At 35.2% G+C, this 22,202-nt stretch overlaps 1 protein-coding gene across 2 annotated transcripts in view; it reads left to right on the top strand.

Annotated features, from left to right (window-relative positions):
• OSBPL8 (oxysterol binding protein like 8) overlaps nucleotides 1–22,202 on the top strand; it is a 193,756-nt gene that overhangs the window by 115,522 nt on the left and 56,032 nt on the right. For both annotated transcript variants that reach the window (XM_082666886.1, XM_082666885.1), the window contains exon 4: nucleotides 16,849–16,919. In XM_082666886.1, coding sequence (XP_082523012.1) covers nucleotides 16,849–16,919 — 71 coding nt within the window. The remainder of the gene's footprint in view (nucleotides 1–16,848; nucleotides 16,920–22,202) is intronic.

The following is a 22,202-nucleotide window of genomic DNA, read 5'->3' as shown; positions in this document are numbered from 1 at the left end:
GTTGTATGGAAGGAAAGAGTGTAGTAGCTTTTTTCTAACATGATACTTGCACAGCTTTCTAGTGGAAGAATTTTTGAAACAGATTTTTTTAAAGTTTTTAATTAAGTCCCTGATTTACAAACTGTCCCTATGTGTGAAAGATGATCTAGTTGAGTGGTCTCTGTCCTATAGGCTCCCCTTTCTTCTTCACTATCATTAAGATTTTTCTCATTTTACCCCTTCCCACTGCAGACCCTATTGTAGGCTGGGATCATGTTTTTTATCCCCCATCTTTGAGTCTCGCCTTACCACAAAATGGTTTGATGCTGGCATCTGTGTTGGCAGGCTTAGGGAAAGCAGAAAGAGGAGACGGGGGAAAGTAAACACTACTCTCACGGCTGGATTCTAATCTTGACTCTATTGCTTGTTTACTGTGTGACTTTGAGCCTATGTGCCTCAGAGCTTGATTACCTGCAAAACCAGGATACTACTCCTTTTGTATGTCATATTGTTGTTCTTTGAATCTATTGAGAACATATGTGAAAACACTTTTGAAAGCTTATCACTATATAATTATTAGGTAGTATTATGATGGTTACATTCATAGGTACTCTTAGTACATTTTCAGTTACATTCTTGTGAACAGTCTTAGAAAGAAACCTAAGCACTTCATTTAACATTTACTTTGTGGAAATAGACTCTCCGAGTTTCAATCAACTTTTAATGAACATGTACTCACATATGTTGAAAGCTCAGTAAGAGCAGAAATTAGGGACTGTTATGTTCATAACTCTCTTGTGCTTAACATAATTCCTAACACAAAGCAGGTGCTTATTAAATTTTTATTGAATGAATGAATATCTAATATACAAATATAATTACAAAGAACTTTTCATCCAAAGGAAAGTACTGTCTTACACTTATTGCTGTGAATATGGATATATAGACAAGAATGCTATCCAGTCTAAAATTATACTAAGCCATCCTTTTAATTTTGTATGTGCATTTACATGTGCTGTTAAGTTGAGAACGTATTAACGCTGAGAAGCTACAGTTATTTTCTGAGGTAATGTGGGATAATAAGATTGCTTTGTATAATTTTCAAGCCATATAATCATCAATGAAATTTTACTAATTACAGCTAAGAAATTAATTGTCATATTGGAGGATGGAAATTGACTGAGAACTTTATTGTTGTGTTTTATATTTTAAAGCAAAGGTCATTATCAACCATCTTAATTTATATGTTCTTTGAAAGGTTATTAATAGACTTTTTTGCTAACCCTGTGCTGCTTAAATAATAGTAAATAGCTATATTATTTTTTAAATTTCATGCTCTATAAGGAAACTTACTGCTGAATTTGTATAGTACCACCTTCAGATATTTAGTTCATTTTTTAGGGCAGTGGTTCTCTTCATGTTTGGACATAATACTTTCTTAAATTCTTATTGGTTGATTTTTGTTTTCAGTATTTTGATCTTTTTCCAACTCTTCTTGCTGCTTTAAGGATTTTAAAATCTCTTAAAGCCTAAGTTTATTATCTTGGGATTCAAGATAAAGTATATAGCTCTTACAATACTTTCATCATAATTTAAATCAATATATTTTATCATGAGTGTGCATATGGAACTTTATAGAGTTTAGATGGATTTTCCAACTACCAAATTAGATGATTCCAGAATATCAGCTATGTTTGCTTCATCTGTTTTTAAAATAAAGATGGTCTGGAATTTGTCCAGGGAACTCATTGGAGTTCTGTTATTACAGTGAGGTGCCTTCTCCAGTCCTAATCTTTTGGCTCTATAGAAAGTAGTTGAAGCTGGGCATTTTCTTTGGGCATATAGCAGGAACATCTAAAGATCTTCTTATTATGGCCTTTTGTGGTTTTTTCCTCTGCTCAAATGTCTGCCATTTTAATATGGAAAGAGTCCCTAGACCAAAGATAATATATGTAGTTGGTCTCTAGTGGCAAGGAGATATTAGTTCTTTTTAGTGTTAGGGAATTTCAAAAGGAATAATATCATTTATGTCAGTGTTTTCCTATTTTGACAGTGATCCATGTAAGAAATACATTTTATGTCACTACCCAAAACATAATGTGTGTATGTGTAGTTATATAAAAAGTCTTAAATGATTGATGAAACAACTCGCCTTTTAATATCAGAGTATGATGCACTCTAATATTTCCTATCTTGGCTTATTCTGTTTCATTTTTTTAAATGCTATTTGTGAGTCACTAAATTGATTTTCAACTTACCAATGAGTGGTAACTTGAATTTTGAGAAGCATGTTCAAAATAAGTAAGTTTATCCATAGGTCAAAATCTATTTCTAATATAAGTGTTTCACATGACTTTCAAAACTATTATGATGATCTTACAACATTCTTGTTTTGTAATTTTTCTTGTTTTCATACATAGATAATGTAGTGTAAAATGAGAGAGATGATAAATTCAAATGTTAACCCAGATATGTTTGAAGGATGTTCAGCTTTGCTATAAGTTTTACAGTAGTTGAATCTAGCCAGCAAGGCACAGTAAATGTGATTATGCTGCAGGTCTTTAAAAAAATTTTTTTTATTTAATTTTTTTTTTTTTTTTTTTGGGCTGCGTTTGGGTCCTTCGTTGCTGCATGGCTTTCTCTCTAGTTGTGGCGAGCGGGGGCTACTCTTTGCTGTGGTGCACGGGCTTCTCATTGTGGTGGCTTCTCTTGTTGAGGAGCACAGGCTCTGGGTGCGCGGGCTTCAGTAGTTGCAGCATGCAGCCTCAGTAGTTTTGGCGTGTGGGCTTCAATAGTTGCTGTGCGTGGGCTCAGTAATTGTTGCTCACGGGCTTAATTGCTCTGTGGCATGTGGGATCTTCCCAGACTAGGGATCGAACCCATGTCCCCTGCATTGGCAGGCGGATTCTTAACCACTGTGCCACCAGGGAAGTCCTAAAGATTTTTTATTGAAGTATAGTTGATTTGCAATGCTGTGTTAGTTTTGGTATAGTGCAGCAAAGTGATTCAGCTATACATATATATATAGGTTTGTATCTGCTAATCCCAAACTCCTAATTTATCCCTTCCCCACCCCCTTTCCCATTTGGTAACCATAAGTTTGTTTTCTATGTCTGTGAGTCTATTTCTGTTTTTGTAAATAAGTTCATTTGTGTCATATTCTTATAAGTGATATCATATGATTTTTGTCTTTCTTTGTCTGACTTACTTAGTATGATAATCTCTAGGTCCATCCATGTTGCTGCAAATGGCATTATTTCATTCTTTTTTATGGCTAAGTAGTGTTCCATTGTGTATATATAACACATCTTCTTTATCCATTCATCTGTCGATGGACATTTAGCTTGCTTCCATGTCTTGGCTATTGTAAATTGTGCTGCTATGAACATAGGAGTGTGTGTATCTTTTCAAATTAGCGTTTTCTCTGGATGTATGCCTACAAGTGGGATTGCTGGATCATATGGCAATTCTCTTTTTAGTTTTTTAAGGAACCTCCATACTGTTTTCCATAGTGTCTGCACCAATTTACATTCTCAGCAACAGTGTAGGAGGGTTCTCTTTTCTCCACACCCTCTCCAGCATTTGTTATTTGTAGACTTTTTAATGATGGCCATTCTGGCCAGTGTGAGGTGATACCTCATTGTAGTTTTGATTTGCATTTCTTTAGTAATTAGCAATGTTGAGCATCTTTTCATGTGCCTATTGGCCATTTGTATGTCTTCTTTGCTCTTCTACCTATTTTTTTATTGGGTTTTTGTTGTTGTTGTTATTGAGTTCTATGAGCTGTTTGTATGTTTTGGAAATTAGGCCCTTGTCAGTCATAACGATTCTCAGGAAAAGATAAGCTGAATAGAATCTCTGGGTTATAGTTTGGCTTTGATTTCTTTGAGAGTTTAACAGGAATCTCTTCTTTGGAAAGCACTGGGCAAGTGAGCCCTGGGATACATAGGGTTCATCATAGCTTGCAGTTCAGGTACTAGATACCTTACAGTAATATGGTCATGAAAGGTATTTTCTGCCTTTTAGTTCACCATGTCCTACCAAGAATAGGTAGAAAATAGAACATTTAAATTTAAAACTTTTGCTTTGTGAAAGAAAGTGACAAGAGAATGAGCTCACAAGCCAAAGACTGGGAGAAAATATTTGCAAAAGGCACACCTAGAAAGGACTTATCCAATGATATACAAAGAGTTCTAACAATAAGAAAACAACTCGATTAAAAAATGGGCCAAAGACCTTAACAGACACCTCACCAGAGAAGATATACAGATAGCAAGTAAGCATATGAAAAGATGTTCCATGTCATATGTCATCAGGGAAGTACAAATTAAAACAACAAGATATAACCACTGCACACCTATTAGGATGGCCAAAATCTGGAACATTGACATCGTGAAATGCTGGCAAGGATGTGGAACAGCAGGAACTCTCGTTCATTGTTGGTGGAACTGCACAACAGTACAATCATTTCAGAGGACAGTTTGGAGGTTTCTTACAAAACTAAATCATATTCTTACCATATGGTCAAGCAGTCACACTGCTTGATATTTATCCAAAGGGGTTGAGAATTTATGTCCTCACAAAACCTACACAAAGATGTTTATAACAACTTTATTTTATAATTGCCAACACTTGGAAGCAACCAAGTTTTGTCCTTCTGTAGGTGAAAGGATAAATAAACTGTGATGCATCCAGACAGTGGCATATTGTTTAGAGCTAAAAAGAAATGAGATATCGGGACTTCCCTGGTGGTCCAGTGGTTAAGAATCCACCTTCCAATGCAGGGAATGTGGGTTTGATCCCTGGTGGGGGTACTAAGATCCCACATGCTGTGGGGCAACTGGGCTCTTGCAATGCAACTACTGAGCCTGCGCACCACAACTGGAGAGCCCATGTGCCACAACTGCTGAGCCCGCGCGCTCTGGAGCCCGCATGCCACAACTAGAGAGAAGCCTGCACGCACCGCAGCAAAGAGCCCACACGCTACAACGAAAGATCCTGCGTGCGCAACTAAGACCTGACACAGCCAAAAATTAATAAATAAATTAACAAAAAAAATAAAGAAATGAGATATCAAGCCATAGAGGAACCTGAAATGCGTATTGCTAAGTGAAGGAAGCCGACCTGAAAAGGCTTCAGACTGGATGATACCAGTTACCTGACATTATGGTAGAGGCAGAATTATGGACACAGTAAAGATTAGTGGTTTCCAGGAGTTAGAGAGGAGGGAGGAATGAATAGTTGAAGCACAGAAGATTTTTAGGGCAATGAAAATACTCCATTTTCACTGTTAGGAACCTGTTAGGAACCGGGCCGCAGAGCAGGAGGTGAGCGGCAGGCGAGCGAGCAAAGCCACATCTGCCGCTCCCCCTTGCTCGCGTTACCGCCTGAGCCATCCCCCCGCCCCCCGCCCCGGTCTGTGGAAAAATTGTCTTCTGCAAAACCGGTCCCTGGTGCCAGAAAGGTTGGGTATTCTGTCCTAAAGTACGCTGTGGACTTTGGGTGATGATGATGTGTTAATACAGATTCATCAGTTGTAACAAATGTTCTACTCTGGTGTGGGAAATTTATAATGGCAGAGGCCATGCACGTGTGGAGGCAGGGGGTATATGGGCAATATCTGTACCTTCCTCTTAATGTTGCTGTGAATCTAAAACTGCTTTAAAAAATAAAGTCTTTAAGAAAAAACAGTTCAACATATTTGGAGTATCCTCAGTTTATCCAGACATCAGGGGCTGAGAGAAAGAGAAAAAGCTTCATCAGCATACTGTCAAGACAAGCCAAGGTCAGAAAAGAATTTGGGCAAAGCTCACCCACAGAATTTGTCTTTTGGGTCAAAAAGAGATAGTAGGAGATGTTTTGTGATGACAGTTTTTTAAGTTCAGTATCCTGTTTCCTGTATTCCATGCATTCTTAATTTGCCATCACTTTTTGGTAGAGTATATATATATATATATATATATATATATTATATATATATTTTTTTTTGCAGTACGCGGGCCTCTCACTGTTGTGGCCTCTCCCGTTGGCGGAGCACAGGCTCCGGACGCGCAGGCTCAGCAGCCATGGCTCACAGGCCCAGCCTCTCCGTGGCATGTGGGATCTTCCCAGACCGGGGCACAAATTTATTTACTTTATTTTTGGCTGCGTTGGGTCTTTATTGCTGCACGGGCTTTCTCTAGTTGCGGCAAGCAGGGGCTACTCTTCATTGCAGTGCGCGGGCTTCTCATTGCGGTGGCTTCTCTTGTTGCGGAGCACGGGCTCTAGGAGCATGGGCTTCAGCAGTTGTGGCTCTCGGGCCCTAGAGCACAGGCTCAGTAGTTGTGGCACATGGGCTTAGTTGCTCTGCAGCATGTGGGATCTTCCTGGACCAGGGCTCGAACCCGTGTATCCTGCATTGGCAGGCGGATTCTTAACCACTACGCCACCAGGAAAACCCTAGAGCATATATTTTTGTATAGCCTTTCTCAAGGAAGTTCCTTAGAGGGAAGTAAGGAAGACCTGTGGAAAATAATATAGGTGAATATTTTCTCTATTCTCCCAAGTATATGGTACATGATTAGAGCCATTATAGATGCATGGGAGAAAAAAGTTAATTCATTCTGAAGAGTGGATGTTTTAGCGCATTAGGCCTATTTCTGTTGTAGAACCCCAGGTGAGAATGGCTACTCTAGTAAATTCTTTAAAAACATCCATGGAAAGTAAATTTTTAAGACCTTGCATATCTAAAAATATCTTTATTTTATCCTAATATGTAATTGATAATTTGACTGGGTATGGAATACTAAATTGGAAGTCATTTCCTTCTAATTTTGAAGGCCTTGCCTGTATTTTTGTCTTGATTTCAGTATTGTTGATGTCAGTAACTTGTCTGATTCCTGATCTTGGTGCTGTAAATTATATGCACAAGGATTCTTCGCCATGAGTAGGATTAGTTCTCAGTTTTTACCACTGCTGGTTTGTGGTTAAGCTTTCCTGAATCTGCAGGACAGTGACTACAAGTTCCTTTCATTCTCTCCACTGTCAAACTTATGTTGTTGATGTATCTTCTCCTGGATACATGCTTGTGGGATACATACCCATACCTGCTTATATTTTTTAAAAAATACTTGTTTCCTGTCATTTTTGTCAAGTTTTAGGAGGGAATACATTAGGTCAGTATCTTTTTTAACCTGGAACCGTTCTTGATTTTACATGTATATTATCCAATTTGATCCTTATAACAATCCTGTAATATAGGGAATATTATTAGCATTTTATAGATGAGGAAACAGAGACCCAGAGAAATTAAGTCAATTGCTCAAATGCATCCAGCTAGGATAGAGCTAGGATTTGGACCCAGGCAGTTTTAATTTAAAATCCTGTTTAACCATTATACTATAAATGCCTTTTTTGATGTTATATTCTTCATGTCTTGAGAGCCAAGTACCATTGCATGAATTAATTATAATTATTTTTCTTTTGCCTGTATTAAATGGTAATCTATGTTTCATGGCATGGAGAAAAGAGAAAAAAAAAAACCCAAAAAACAAACATACAATGTTATAGTTGTAGGTATCAACCATAAACTGTTTTTACTACTAATTGATTTTGAAATACCTTTGTCAAAGAAATAATATGTTATGTATATATTGTTTGTTTATTTTTAAGTGTCCTTTCTTGTGAAGAGAAACAGTCTGAGACTATATGGGATGCTGTTGTATATGAGTGGAGAACCAGCCTTAAAGTGTATGCATAGTAATAAGGAAGGAAACAGATCTTATACTAAGGTCTATAAAATGAACCACTAAATCAGTTGTAATTGAGTTGTTGTTGTCTAACTAAGGAGGTGTATTTCCAGGTTGAAAGAACTGTGATCAGAAAAAGCAGTCTAGAGTATATAGAGAAAGTAATTGACTTAGAGTTTTTAATTTTAGTTAAGGTGTAGAGTGAGGCAAATGGATTTTAATATAAGTAGGAAAGAATTCTCTGGAGTTTTAAAGATTAGGAATAAAGAGACGACATAGTGTATCATTTTGGCTATGGGTCTTTCCTGTTAGATTTAATGATGTGGGATCATACCAGTCACTTAGTTTTAACCTAGAAAAGAAAGATATTTCCATCTGTTACTGTGATAATAAAGTTACATTTTTTTTAATAAGAGAGTTTTAAGTGGAAAATACTTGTTGGTAGATTATATATTTTGAAAAGTTTAAATGTAATGAAGAGGAACTACAGCAACTGTTTCAAAGAAACATATATTGGGGCATGCAGCATTATTAATGGTGTCCTTTTAATCTTTTCTGTTGATTGGTTTGCGTTAACACTGTCTTAATGATGCATATATCCCTACTAGAGGTAAAACTTAAATGTTTGTCCTCTGCTTTAGCCGCTGGAATCCATCAGAACCGAGCGTGAAAGAATATCTTTCCTTATGAATTCTTAATCATGGCTGAAGCAAGCAGTAGATTAGATATAAATCTAGAAGCTTCAGGAAGGATAAACAGTGTTATGTGTATATCCATTTTTAAAGTAAGCAAAAACTGGAAAGGAAGGAATTGGAAGAGGTGGGAAGTGTGGCCGATACTATAAAAATGTAATGGATATGAGAAGAGGATTGCGTTTTTTGGGAAAAGAGAAACTGATCTTATTACTTCAGCCTGAATCTCTAAGTATTGATCTTGCTTTGTTTTCCTAAAGCAGCAACTCAACCCAGGGCATTACTGGTTTGATAAAAAGGTGAAACGGTGGAATAGCCTTTCTTGTTTATCAGTTCATTTTTTAAAAAAACCCCAGCAGCATGACTTAGTGCCTTTTCTGTCAGTCTCTTTCTCTGTTTATTGCTGATTTGACAGTCTCTGGTCCTTCTCCTTTGCTGTTAAATGTGTGTGTCCTTTGTTTGTGCTGGTGGGTTTTGCTATATTTGGATGTGAGAGAAAAGCCTGTCATTGCCATATTCGTCTAAGTAGGCTTCTGGGTGAGCATATACATTAAATAGACTTTCTAAGCCATGAAGGAAGAGAGCTCACAGCAACGTAGATTTTCTTCCTGTACTGTGGTTTCGCCTGTTTTATTTCCTCCACGAATTGATGGCCGAAAGCTGGTCCGGAATGCTTCATTTGGAGGATACAATGAACTTTCTCCTTCGTTGCCAGGTTTGTTTGTTTAATCTTGCATTCTTTTCTTAATTTCTTATAGATTTTTTATTAAAATAAACTAGATGTTTTAACATCTTAAAACTGCTTTTGTTTAAACAAAACAATTCTATAGTGAAAGGTTAGATTTTAGTAACTGCTGCTATATGGCTTGGCTTTTCCATATTTTCTTTTACAGTCTCTTTAAGCTTGAACTTGAAAACTAATGATTCAGTGAAGTATGAATCTTGAGTGCTGATAGCATAAATTTTTGCTTTAATTATTGAAATAAATATTATAAACCTTTGATAAAAATAAAGCCCTTTCTAGACTTCAGATAAAATTCTATAGATAAACCAATTGCAAATGAAACCCACGTATTTAATATTGATACTTGTTAGACTATTTCAAGCAAAATAGTAACTATGTGAAAATTGATGTTTAGTTTAAACTTTAATAGCTTAAGTTCTGACTAACGTGAAGTTTTCTACCTAAATATAATTTTGGAAATGCCTTACTTTGTGTTGTTAGATGTGTTTGGGTGTCATAAGTTTTTGCTTAAAAAATGTTATTTTTCTGATAGCATTTATTAAATGAAATTAGGCATTGACAGCTATGATTCGGACATTAAACACTTAGTCAATGAGATGTAGATGTAAGCTGATCTTTTATTGCTTGAAAAAGATTTATTGTAGCAAATATTTGGTTATAGATTTTAAAATATAAATTGTTTTGTTTTCAAAATATTAAGCTGCTACATAATCATATCTACTCTTTTAAGGTTGTATTTTTCTTTTAAAATAAAAATATTCTTTTAATACTCATGGTAAAGAAGTATTGACTGAAACTGGTGCTTGTTTTAATTGTTTTGTTGTTGTTGTTGTTGTTTTGCGGTACGCGGGCCTCTCACCGCTGTGGCCTCTCCCATTGCGGAGCACAGGCTCCGGATGCGCATGCCCAGCGGCCATGGCTCATGAGCCCAGCCGCTCCTCAGCACGTGGGATCTTCCCGGACCTGGGCACAAACCCGCGTCTCCTGCATCGGCAGGCGGACTCGCAACCACTGTGCCCTAATTGTTTATATATTTTTCTGACACACATTTTGTGAAATTCGAATTATATTTTCATTTTTCACACTAACCTTTATTCTTAGCTTTTGTGAATATTCATGCCGCTAGGCAGTATATGCATTCTTTTGAGATGATGAAACAACTTGTAGAAAGTGTTACTTGGGCAATTAAGTAAATTATTGTAAATTCACTGATTTCATTTTCTTTTCTAACAGGGTTTCCGAAAAGAATTGGAAACCATAGTCCTGAACTGTTGCCTAAGTAGCATAAGCTTTAAACAACATTCATAGTCCGTAATTTAGTCTTCTTAGTGTAGCATGATTACTATCATGCTTCTTTCTTAATGTTCTCAAAATGGTGTAAATTTTACTATTTGTCTGTGTTCACAAGTGGCTCTGAAAATGCAACACACAGAAATGTTTTTAATGTTGTTAAATACTGTACTTATTTGCTTTTACAGTGTGACTTAGTTCCATTTCTGTATTTGTCTTTGTCTTCTCGATTTTCTTTTTTTAAGCCAGCAAGCTTGCTAGCACATGTTTGCTGACCTTCATGCCATGAGTCTACTTAATATAAAGAATAATCAGGTTACCTTACTAAACAATAGAAAACTTCCCTGTTTAGAAATTTGGTTTTTACTTCACTAGGTAATTGAAGACAGAATTGTCAGTTTCTATTCTCAAAGAAAATATTGAAGGTCATTCTAGATAGATTTGTTTGAATGGAAAAGTAAATGGTTGGCTTTGTTTTCTAATTCTTGAAATAGAGAAAATCATATTCATAGGGATGCTTCCATATTCCTCTTAATACAACCAGCAGTTTTATTACAACCAGCCGTGATAAAAAGCTTTTTAAAATATGTTTTATTTTATCAGCTAAGAAGTAGAATTAGGTACTTCAAAGCAGTGGCTTTTTATGTATTTCTTTTAAGTTAAAAGTAAAAAATATAATTTTTTCTGGGACATTTTATTGATTTATCTGACATCATTAGAGAAAGAGAGGTTCTACATTAGTGATATTTAAAGATAACTTTGTATTACCACTTTGACCACAACCCTTTTATCATTTTAGTTTTCCTTAGGAAAATCTACCCCCCCCTTTTTTTTTTTGTTACTTCTACCTTAAGGAATAATATTGGTATGACCTTTTTCTTTATGATGAGTTATAAAATAGAAATGGTACCCTTTGTCCATGTACCTAGAAATTGGAATAAATAAACTTTGAACAAAGATGTTTATAGACACTCTGTGTAAGCTTTAGTACATAGATAGATCTGTTTAGTATGTTTTGACTTCTCGGAGATTTTTTTCTTACACAATTTCTTGATTCTTGGCTGTATTCAGTATAGTTTATGTAGCAATTCTATATTTTGTAAATACTTATTCAATCTGCATTTGTAGATATGTGTATATAATCTCATTTTAACAAGATTAAAGCAGCATAAAACTTGCTGTATTATATCTAAACATTAATGAACCAAATTTTACTGAAGTATATAAAAAGCTTATACCTTATCAATGCTGATAACACTTGTATTCTGTTAACAAATTAGAATTAGGGGCAGAGTGCTAATTTATTCAGGAATCATAGTCCATTGAATTAGTAAGAGAAAGTAAACTCTGTTTACTACTACATTATTGGAAAATATCTTCATGACCACAGATTTGGGGGAGACTTTCTTAAGACCAAAAAGCACTAACCGTTAAAAGAATGAAATTGCTAAATTTGACAACCTTAAAATCAAGAGCTATTCATCAAGGAGACCGTGCATAGAATTAAAAGACAAGCCGTAGAATGGGGAGATATTTGTAATAAATATAACTGGCAAAGAACCAATAATTGGAAAACATTAAGAATTCCTATATAAATTAAGGAAAAGGTAGACAATGAGGTTTTTTTAATGTAGATAGACAATGAGTTGTTTTTTTTTTAATGTGCAAAAGATCTGGGCTCTTCACAAAGAGAAAATTAAAATGGTAATTAACATGAGATAGTGCTCAATATCATTAGTAATCAGGGACACACAAACTAAAATCTCATTGATTTACCATTGATACACACACCCAACAGATTGGCAAAGATATTAAAAATCTGTCAATATTGATGTGTTACCATGGATATGGAGAAAGGAGAACTCACACACAGTGCTAGTGGAAAAATAAGCAAATTGATAAACAATATGGTATTCTTAAAAGTTGAAGACCCACATATACTCTGACCTAGGAGTTCTGCTTCTAGGTTTAAACCCTAGAGATATTCATGGATATATATGTCTACTAGGATACATTTCCAAGAATATTCGTATCACCAGTGTTTGTAAGAGGGACAAACTAGAAACAGCCCAAACAATGGATGGATAAATAGTGATATAGTCATGCAGTAGGATTCTAATCAGCAATGACAATGAATGAAATACCTGCTGTGACATGCTGGTAAATAATAATTGCAAAAGTCAAGGTAGTTACCTTTGAGGGAAAGAATAGATAGATTGTGATCAAGCATGGCATGGGGCAGGTGGGGAGTAGTTCTTATGGGATGTTGACAATTCTGTATTTCTTGATTTGGGTGGCGGTTATGCAAATAATCACTGTATACATTAAATTATGCCTTTACATTTTATGCATTTTTCTGAAGGTGTGCTATATTTCACCTATTTTTAAAAGCCACTACAAGTAAAAGTAGAGTCCATTTTTATTAATTTTTGGATCAGTTTATCAAACTTTGTATTTGAAAGGATGAATAAGAATTAAACCCTTCTTTTAAGGAACTCACAGTCAAGTATGTGACATGAACATGAAAACAAATAATTGAAGTACATTGTGGTAAATATGGTAGTACAAATGTACCAAGTGCTGTGTCTCAGAGGAGACAGCTAACTCTATGCCTACACAATCTAAGCAAGGCTCCCAGAAGACGTTGGCCTTGGATCTTGAGACACACCCTGGCATTCTAGAAACAGCATGAATTTTAAAAGTTAGACCTAAGTTTGAATTAGCTCTGATACTTTCACTTATTGACATTTGTCAAGTTACTTAATTCCTGTGAGCCTCAATTTTTTCAGTTATATAGAATATTCCTAATATTTAGCGGGGGACATTGTTTTAAAGATTGGAAGTAGTAAATCAAGAGCTATTCATCAAGGAGACCGTGCATAGAATTAAAAGACAAGCCGTAGTCACAAGTGTTGGGCTTCCCTGGTGGCACAGTGGCTGAGAGTCCGCCTGCCGATGCAGGGGACACGGGTTCGGCCCCGGTCCGGGAGGATCCCACATGCCACGGAGCGGCTGGGCCCGTGAGCCATGGCCACTGAGCTTGCGGCGTCTGGAGCCGGTGCTCCGCAACAGGAGAGGCCACAACAGTGAGAGGCCTGTGTACCGCAAAAACAAAAACAACAATAACAAAAAATCACAAGTGTTCCTACAAGTGGATATTGGTTGCTTTATTGTTGTTTTCATAAATATTATTATGTTAATTATCCCCATAATTATCATCATTGTTGATGAATGAATCAGAATTAGCCCAGAGCAGGATATGTTAAAGGGATATAGATTAAGTAAGAAAGGATGTCATAGCAGGAGAGGTCTAATAAACTAGAAGAATAGGGAAGGATATCTGAATTAAAAAAATTTTTTTATTGAGGCATAACTTACACATAGTTAAGTGTACAACTTTTTGAATTTTTAGTTATGTATCGATATGTGTAACCATTTCCCAGTTACCCAGAAGACCCTCTCATGCCCACCCCAGTCAGTTCCTCCTACAACAAAGATAAACCACTGTTCCAGCCTCTAGCACCATAGATTAGGTTTGCTAGTTCCTGATCTTTATTATAAATGGAATCATATGGTATATGATATGTGCTTTTTTTTTTGATGGGGAGAGGTGGCTTTTTCTACTCATTATTCTGTTTGTTGTTTTGTGTATTGGTAATTGGTTCTTTTTCATTGCTGTGTATCATTTCATTGTGTGAATATAATGTATTCATTTATTCTACTATTAATAGTCATTTGAGTTGGCTCCAGATTTTGCTATTATGAATAAAACTGCTGTGAACATTTTTGTACCTGTCTTTTAACGAACATGGACACACTCATCTCTGTTGGGTATAGCTAGGATCAGAAGTGCTCTGTCTTAGAATATGCGTACTTTCAGCTTTAGGAGATACTGTCAAATAGTTTTCCAAAGTGACTATGCTATTTGTAGTCCCACCAGCAGTGAATAAAGTTCCGGTTGCTCTGTATTCTAACCTAACCTGGATTTGGATGGTCTTAGTCCTTTTGATCTTAGCCATTTGCGTGGGGATGTAGGTTTCTATCTCATGGTAGCGGTGAGGAGGATAGTAGGAAGAGAATTTAATACCTAATATCGCTAATAAGCAAACTTGGTAAAAAGTCATGATCTGAAACTGTTCTGCATTATTGACAATGGTCAATAATGTATTGTAGGCTTCAGGATTTTATCTATAATATCACATTTTTAGGAAATAAAGGAGTAATTTTTAAGTAATTTAAAATCCCTATACATGGAAAACAAAAGTCTAAGAATTATTTTGGCTGAGCCCTTTTTGGCTTCTAACAAATATAATACTTTCGCTGACATTTTAAGATGATTATTTTTCATGTTTCTAGGAAGCCACCTTTATCCAGTCTAAAGAAAGAGTCCTTCATGTGTTGCTTTTTGCTTTGCCTACCTTGGAATTACCCTTGAAAACTTAGTGTACAGTATGGCAATATTTTCTGTTTAAGGCTTTTGAACACTTTTATGTGGTCATTGCACTTTAAGCTACTCATCTGCTTATTTGCACTTAGCTGAAACTCAAAGTATTGGACCAGACTTAGCCTTTTGCTTTATCCGCTGTAATTTTAAATAACTTGGAAGTCATCAGGGCCAGCTTTTAAAATAATGATTTGATTTGCTAGTTTGAGGTATAGAAAATCTTTTAAAATGGGATTCATTTATTGGTCTGACATAATATACAACCTATGTTTATGAGTGCCCTTTTTTTTGTTTTTCTTGTTTAGTTTCATCTTGCTTTCGTATGTGTCCTTTTCCAACATTTGAAACTTTCTGCAAGACATATTTGCATGTTCAAAAAAAGTCTGTTCAGATTTGTAACTTCCACTTTGTTTTAATTTACTGTTCTGTTTTTAAAATAATATGTGAATGTATACACAGTGAAGTGGGCATTTTTCTTAGTCTAATAAATGGATTGACCTAGATTGAGCTGAAACCAAAACCAAACTAGAGAAATTTAAGTAAAATTCAGTTCTTAGGAGAATAAAGAAAAACATCATCTTTTTTCCATTCATAATATATACTTTTAGAAAGTCTTTGTTCTCTTGTACATCTATTTACAAGATCATTGAAATAATTTGTGTTAATTCATTAGAATTAAGAATTACTTATTACAAAATGTTTATTACTCTGAATAAATATTTTAGAATTTTTAAACTGAATTATGTAAGTTTGGTTTGCTTTACGCTAAAGTTTCAAATCCTGGTAAGTTTTCCTTTAAAATTCCATGTTAGATTTATGAAACAGGTTTCTTTTTTTCCCTCCTTGGTTTTAGGATTGCCTGATCTTTCTGCTTACCAGAGATGGAAAAAAAAAAAGAAAAAGATTCCTTCTTCATATTACAAAAAAAAAAAAAAAAATCAGCAAAATCTCTGAATTAAGAAAATGGAATGGATTTGTTTTAGCTAATATAAATCAAATACAGAATAAATGGTCTCATTGATATGCTAGAAATGATTTTTAAATGCTTCAGGCACTGATACTGATAACTTTATAAATGCTGCTTTATGAATGATTATATTTTTATATAGGCTTTTATTGGACTCAGAACAAATAGTTGTAGGGAAGAGTTAATATTACTTGTCCTCAAAAGTAGAAAGAACTTCATTAAAATGAGTACTGCCCCTCTTATGCCTGCCACACAAATCTCAGCATTAACGTTTCTCTAATTGTACCCTTACAACATTAACTTGTTAATTGCTTTTGATAGTGCTATATTAATGTGTTACATGGTAGGAAAGATGTGTGCATATATCCCAATGCACTCATGTTTTAGATTTATCCTTTTAGAATTTATATAACAATAGTCAGTGACAATGATAATATTAAGGGTCAATGTTAATTGAATACATACTGTCTGCAACTACTATGCTAATTGCTTTCTATGCATGCTCATTTAATTCTCACAATAAACACATTATTAGATTTTTTTTAAAGTCTGTCCTTCAATGCAGATTTATTTCCTTAGTATTCTTTTATCACCCATTCTGGAGTTGTTTTCCAGTTTGGCAAGAGGTGTGAAAAGTATGTTGGGTTGGTTCTTTGTTAGAAAACAGCTAACTGAAATAAAAATTCCATGAGTCCTGAATTCATGCCAAGTGAATGAGCAGAGAAAAGAGATATTTAGCTTATGTTGATGGGTTCAGGGAAAGACACCAGTGCCTCTGTAAGTCTTGATTTATTCTAAAGAATTACTATTAGTGACATGATCCCTTAGTAGTCTTTAAACTATAATAGTTTAAAACTGTATGTTGAGTCTAGGCTTCTTGCACTGATGTATATCAAATATTGTATAGTGTATATTTGAAATTGAATAACTTATGTGCATTTGCTTTTTAATGCCTATATGTGTTCAAATGTGGTGATACTGAAATAATGACTATGTTTTTAAAGGGTTTGAAAGAGGAAAGGAAGACATTTCTCAAAACAAAGATGAATCTTCCCTTTCTATGTCAAAGAGCAAGGTAAGCATATTGTTGTCCTCAAATATATGATCACAACATTTTTCTAATATTTAAGACGAGTGAACTAACACTGAAATCCTATCAGATTTTTGTGGGATGTTTTTATGTTGGTATATCTAAACCAGGTAGTATATATGAAAAAAGGAAAGTTCCCCTGGGGCTGATTTAGGTTCTGTTGGTTACTTGGAAATATAGCCTATTGGTAACCAGGGTTCTCTCCTGAGTGATATTGTTCTGGTATGTCTGCTATAGCAGTATATCTCAGACTGAAGTCTGAGGGTTCCATGTAGAGAATAGAGATAGTCAGGGTTCATTGGGTTTTTTTGTTTTGTTTTGTTTTTTAATTTCTAAGTGTTTTGGGCTCATTCAAATGACAATCAAAACACGTACATTTTACCAGTTAAAGGCCAAACATCTCTTGCTATAATAGTGTGCAATTGAAAGGCACTTTCTTAGAATAAGACATAGTTCCCTAAATTAGTAATTTTCAAATGAGATACTTGTACATATTCTTAAGTCTGTTGAGAATTTTTTCTTTAAGAGTACTATTCAAATTTGAAAAGTATTGTATGTTGCATTGACTTTCCTATGGGTTTGTAATTCACTAGATTTTCTATAATTCGTCAATGGATTTGACTTTTGACTGTTACTATTTCTGGTCAGGTTTAGTAGCAGGAGAAGCTTTTATGTTTGTGGAATCAAACTTCAATGACTGTAAGAAAATCTATATCTTTTTTTAAAAAAAAAATATTTATTTATTTATGGCTGCATTGGGTCTTTGTTGCTGCACGCAGGCTTTCTCTAGTTGCAGTGAGCGGGGGCTGCTCTTCGTTGCGGTGCGTGGGCTTCTCCTTGGGGTGGCTTCTCTTGTTGCAGAGCACAGGATCTAGGCACGTGGGCTTCAGTAGTTGTGGCTCGTGGGCTCAGTAGTTGTGGCTCGCAGGCTCTAGAGCGCAGGCTCAGTAGTTGTGGCACACGGGCTTAGTTGCTCTGCGACATGTGGGATCTTCCCAGACCAGGGCTCGAACCCGTGTCCCCTGTACTGGCAGGCAGATTCTTAACCACTGTGCCACCAGGGAAGTCCGAAAATCTATTTCTTAAGCTAGTAAATTCTCTGCTATTCTCAGCAGTAGGCTTGGCTTGTAAAACCCTACATATTTTGTTCCTGTTCTTGTGAGTGATTGAGAGGATTCCATGATATATTTTTTATCATATTCCGTGATATGCTTTACACAGATTTTATTCACACTTAACTTTTCAAGTATTCATTACATAAAGGTCCATCCTGTACTTATATGTATATAAATACATAAGGTGAAAATTTAGTAGGACTTTGTATGTATATAACATATGCATGAGAAATACCTTTATTGTTTTATATGAGATGCATAATGAGGAGATGATTTATCTTGGTTCTGCCATGGTTAGAAATACAACGAAATTTATGGAATTTTCAAAACCTATTTTCAAGCAGTTAGTACCAGAATTGGTGAATGTATAGAATAGTGGTATTCCTACTCAGAACCCTAAACTCCAGATCTACCTACCACAGCCATCTACGTGTAGTCTCTGAATGGGAGGATGAGGGAGGGGCAGGAGGGGTAGGGAGGGCAGGGAGCCTGAAAAGCAAGTTTACATACCTTAATGAATCACTGTGCATCAATAAATAAAAGGAAACACAGGCTGCACCTTGAGTACAATAGCACCTAGTTGTGTATGAACCTTAAATTAAAATTAATTAAAATTAAATAAAATTAGAAATTTGGTTCCTCATTTACACTAGCCACATCTCAATGGCTCACTAGCCACATATAGCTAGTGGCTACCATATTGGACTACTCAGATATAGAATATTTCTGTTATTCAGAAAGTTCTACTGCACAGCAAGCATTCACTGCTTTAGGGTCAAAAAAGTGAGTTTGAATCTTGACTGTCATATAATACCTGTGACTTCTTAGATGCTAATTATAATGACATTAATAGCTACTTTGTACTAAGAGCTTGCTAAGTGTCTTTTTAACTCTCTTAAGGATACTAGAAGACAGGTATTATTGGCCCCATTTTATTAGTGAACAAACCGAAGCTTAGAGAAGTTAAATAACTCTCAAGGGTCAAAATGGTAGAGCTAGAATTCAAAGTGGCTTCAATTTTCTTATCTGTACAAAAGAGGTAAGATCTAACTCTCAGATTGTGATGCTGTAAGTGCCTCATGAAGTACTTGATTACTAATAGGTGTTTGAGAATTCGTTTTTCTTACTTTGAATAAAGAACTACAGTGAATGAATAGGCTTCTTGACATGGTAACTATTTGGTATAAGTAAAATTGTACTCATTCTGTTATTTTCCAAGAGCTGAATCTTATTGATTCTATCTTACCTTAGATTTAATCTTGGTTTATTCTGTTAGCTTAAGAGATACATAGTCACTAGTTTGTCCTTATATATTTTAACATATATTCCACTCTTTTGTTTTTCAGAACAATCCTAAAATTTATACATTTATCATCAAACCTTATTCTCATGGAATTCTGAAGATTTTGTTCTTACCTAAGTAACTTTGGGAAGCAAAATCTTGTTATTCCTTCTATGATCGATCTGCATAACTGAGACCATTAAATAATTTTAACCTTATACTTTTATGAATTTGATGCAGAAAGTATCAGTACTGTCATTTTGGTCACTGAATTTACGGTATCCTTCTTCCCCCCAACCCCCACCATTTTAAAAATAAAGGCAGTTCCTGTTTCTCAGGCATCCTGTAAATGAGTGAATTGGAGAAATCAGTTAATCAGATCATCCCATCTTCCTTTTAGCATTTTTAAATAAATTTTTAACTGTCCATCTCAATGAAAGGAATTGCCAGCATGAATAATATTTCTAGTGGGATAAAAGGAATGCTATTACAAGGATAAGGGGTTTCTGAGCTGAGATCTTGACTTGATTCTCCAGCCATCAGTCTGCTTAGCTGTAGGTTTGCTAAATCATCTACCTCTTGCTGTAAAAAATATATTTCCTTGGACATTTAAAAAAAAAAAAACTTTCCAAATCAAAATATCTGATAGAGTCATAGTAACTTATCATTATTGTTATTATTCCTTATATCTGCAGTATTTTATAGTTTTCAAAGCAAGTCGAAAGTGTTCTCATATGTTAATGTTCCATTTATCTAAAGGTCATATTTTTGTCAACACTTGCAATCTAGAGGATAGTCACAAACCTGAAACACAGTATACCAAGTACTGTGTTAAACACATCATGCACACTACCTCATTTACCCCTCAAAGCAACCCTATGACTTGGTAGGAATATCCTTATTTTATAAATGAGCAACTAAGACTGGAAGAGATTGAATAACTTCCCATAGTTGCACAGCCCATAAGGTATCATCATTAAAATAGTGGTCAGTAAGTTTATAAAAGGAGGAAACTTAGTTTAGTAAAATATTTCCAACAAAAAAACAGTTTATGATTCTTGGTATTTAAAAGGTAACTTGTTGATTCAGAAAACTTTGGTAGTATTTCATTGAAAAGACTATAGAACTTGGTCACTGGATCCTTTTTTTCTTTTTTCAGAACTAGCTACACAGTATGGCAAGGATTCCTTGAAGTATGTGTGCTGTAATCTACCAAGCTCATGTGACAGCCATCTGGCCTGCTGGTCCCTAATATACTAGAATCGTTTAGGAATCTCCAAGCCAGATCTTGTCATGTCTAGGGAAATAGATTTCCTGTTGTTCGTAAAGATAAGTCTTAAATTTGAGTCTAAGATTCTATATGAACAGTTTTAAAAGGTGAGAAATAAATGTGATGAGATGGCTAAGAGCATGAGACTGAGAATTAGGCACACCAGAGTACAAATCCCAGATCGTCTACTTATGACTCTGTGACTTTAGGAAGTTATTTAATCTGTTAGTCTTAGTTTCTTTATTAGCAAAAGGAGGAACTACAACTATCTCATAAGGTTGCTTTGAGGATTAAATGAAGCAGAACATATAAAGTACTTACATAGTACTTGGCAAAGAGTTAAACAGTCATTCATTTTCATTAACTTTTAAGCTAATATTATTAGTATTCTTCACTTAATAGTATCTAAAAAGTACATTATAATACACATTTTCTTATTAAGCTGTGGGAAATAGAAACCATTATATTCCTCTGACAGTAGCCATGTCATCTTTGAGTTTCCAGTGGCAAGGAGAGGACAGAGACCTGTTTGGCTTGAGAACTTCTGTGGAATGGTTTTAGTATCACAATATATCCTGTCATCATGGGAGTAAGCAATATGATGTTTCAAGGCCAGTTCTCAAAGGAGTAACTTCAACAAAAATTTAATTAGGTTAATCCCCACCTTCTACATTGAGTGTAGTTTGCAGTTCCTTTCCAGTTCAGCCAGTTATTACCATCAACATAATAATTCGTATTTTGTACTAAGTAGTGGAGGCATTTTTAGGAGAGATGAGCTGCAAATGCTAGTTTCATTTTCATTTTATTAATTCCAAAGGTATTTATTGAGCCCTTCTTTTTCCCCAGGTGATAGCTGGCTATAATTGATGAATAAACGTGGTCCCTGTCCTCATGGATCTTAAAATTGAGTGAGGGAGTTTGTACCCAAAGTTTTTCATCCTTGATCACATCTAGTGATATTATGTAGATCTGGCCATTAAACACTTGAAAGCTACCATTTGGATCAAGCCCCATATACTTTCCTGGCACTGGGAGTAATGCTACAAACTTTAAGTACCTTCTCCCATGTCTAACAATAGGTAAAAATGAGAATCACAGAACAGTGAAGGAATATGTTTAATTTAATTGTTCCAGGATTTATAGAAGCAGCTTTTAGTTCTATATTCTTCTACTCTGGTGGAAGAAAGTAGTCTCCTTGAAAGAGTGCTGGATTAGGAGACCCGGGTTCTGATCCCTGCTGTTGATTGATTGTTTAGAAAATCAACGTCCCTGAGCCTCCCTTTCATGATTTGTAAAATGGAGATAAAACCACTTGTTATGCCTATTTTTCAAGGTTCTTATGAGGATCAAATTGAAATATCAAGTATAAACAAAGTCTGGAGACAAGTTTAAGACATTAGTAATAATTTAGGGGCACTGGATAGTTAGGAAGAAGTAGGTGCTAGGAATATTGATTTTTAAACACTGTACAACTTAGGGTGTTTCATTACTTGTTTCTGAAGATGTTTGTATTTATCCCCTTTGGAGAAGGAGTAGCAACAGGGCAACGTGTACAGCAACTTGCTAGAAGTTTTTTGTTTTTAAGAATATTTCAACTTAAA

This window comes from Grampus griseus (genome assembly GCF_964374135.1).
Source record: "Grampus griseus genome assembly, chromosome: 11".
Lineage (NCBI taxonomy): Eukaryota > Metazoa > Chordata > Mammalia > Artiodactyla > Delphinidae > Grampus > Grampus griseus.
The sequence above is the reverse complement of the archived record's forward strand: the minus strand, read 5'-3'. Positions and strand labels throughout refer to the sequence as shown.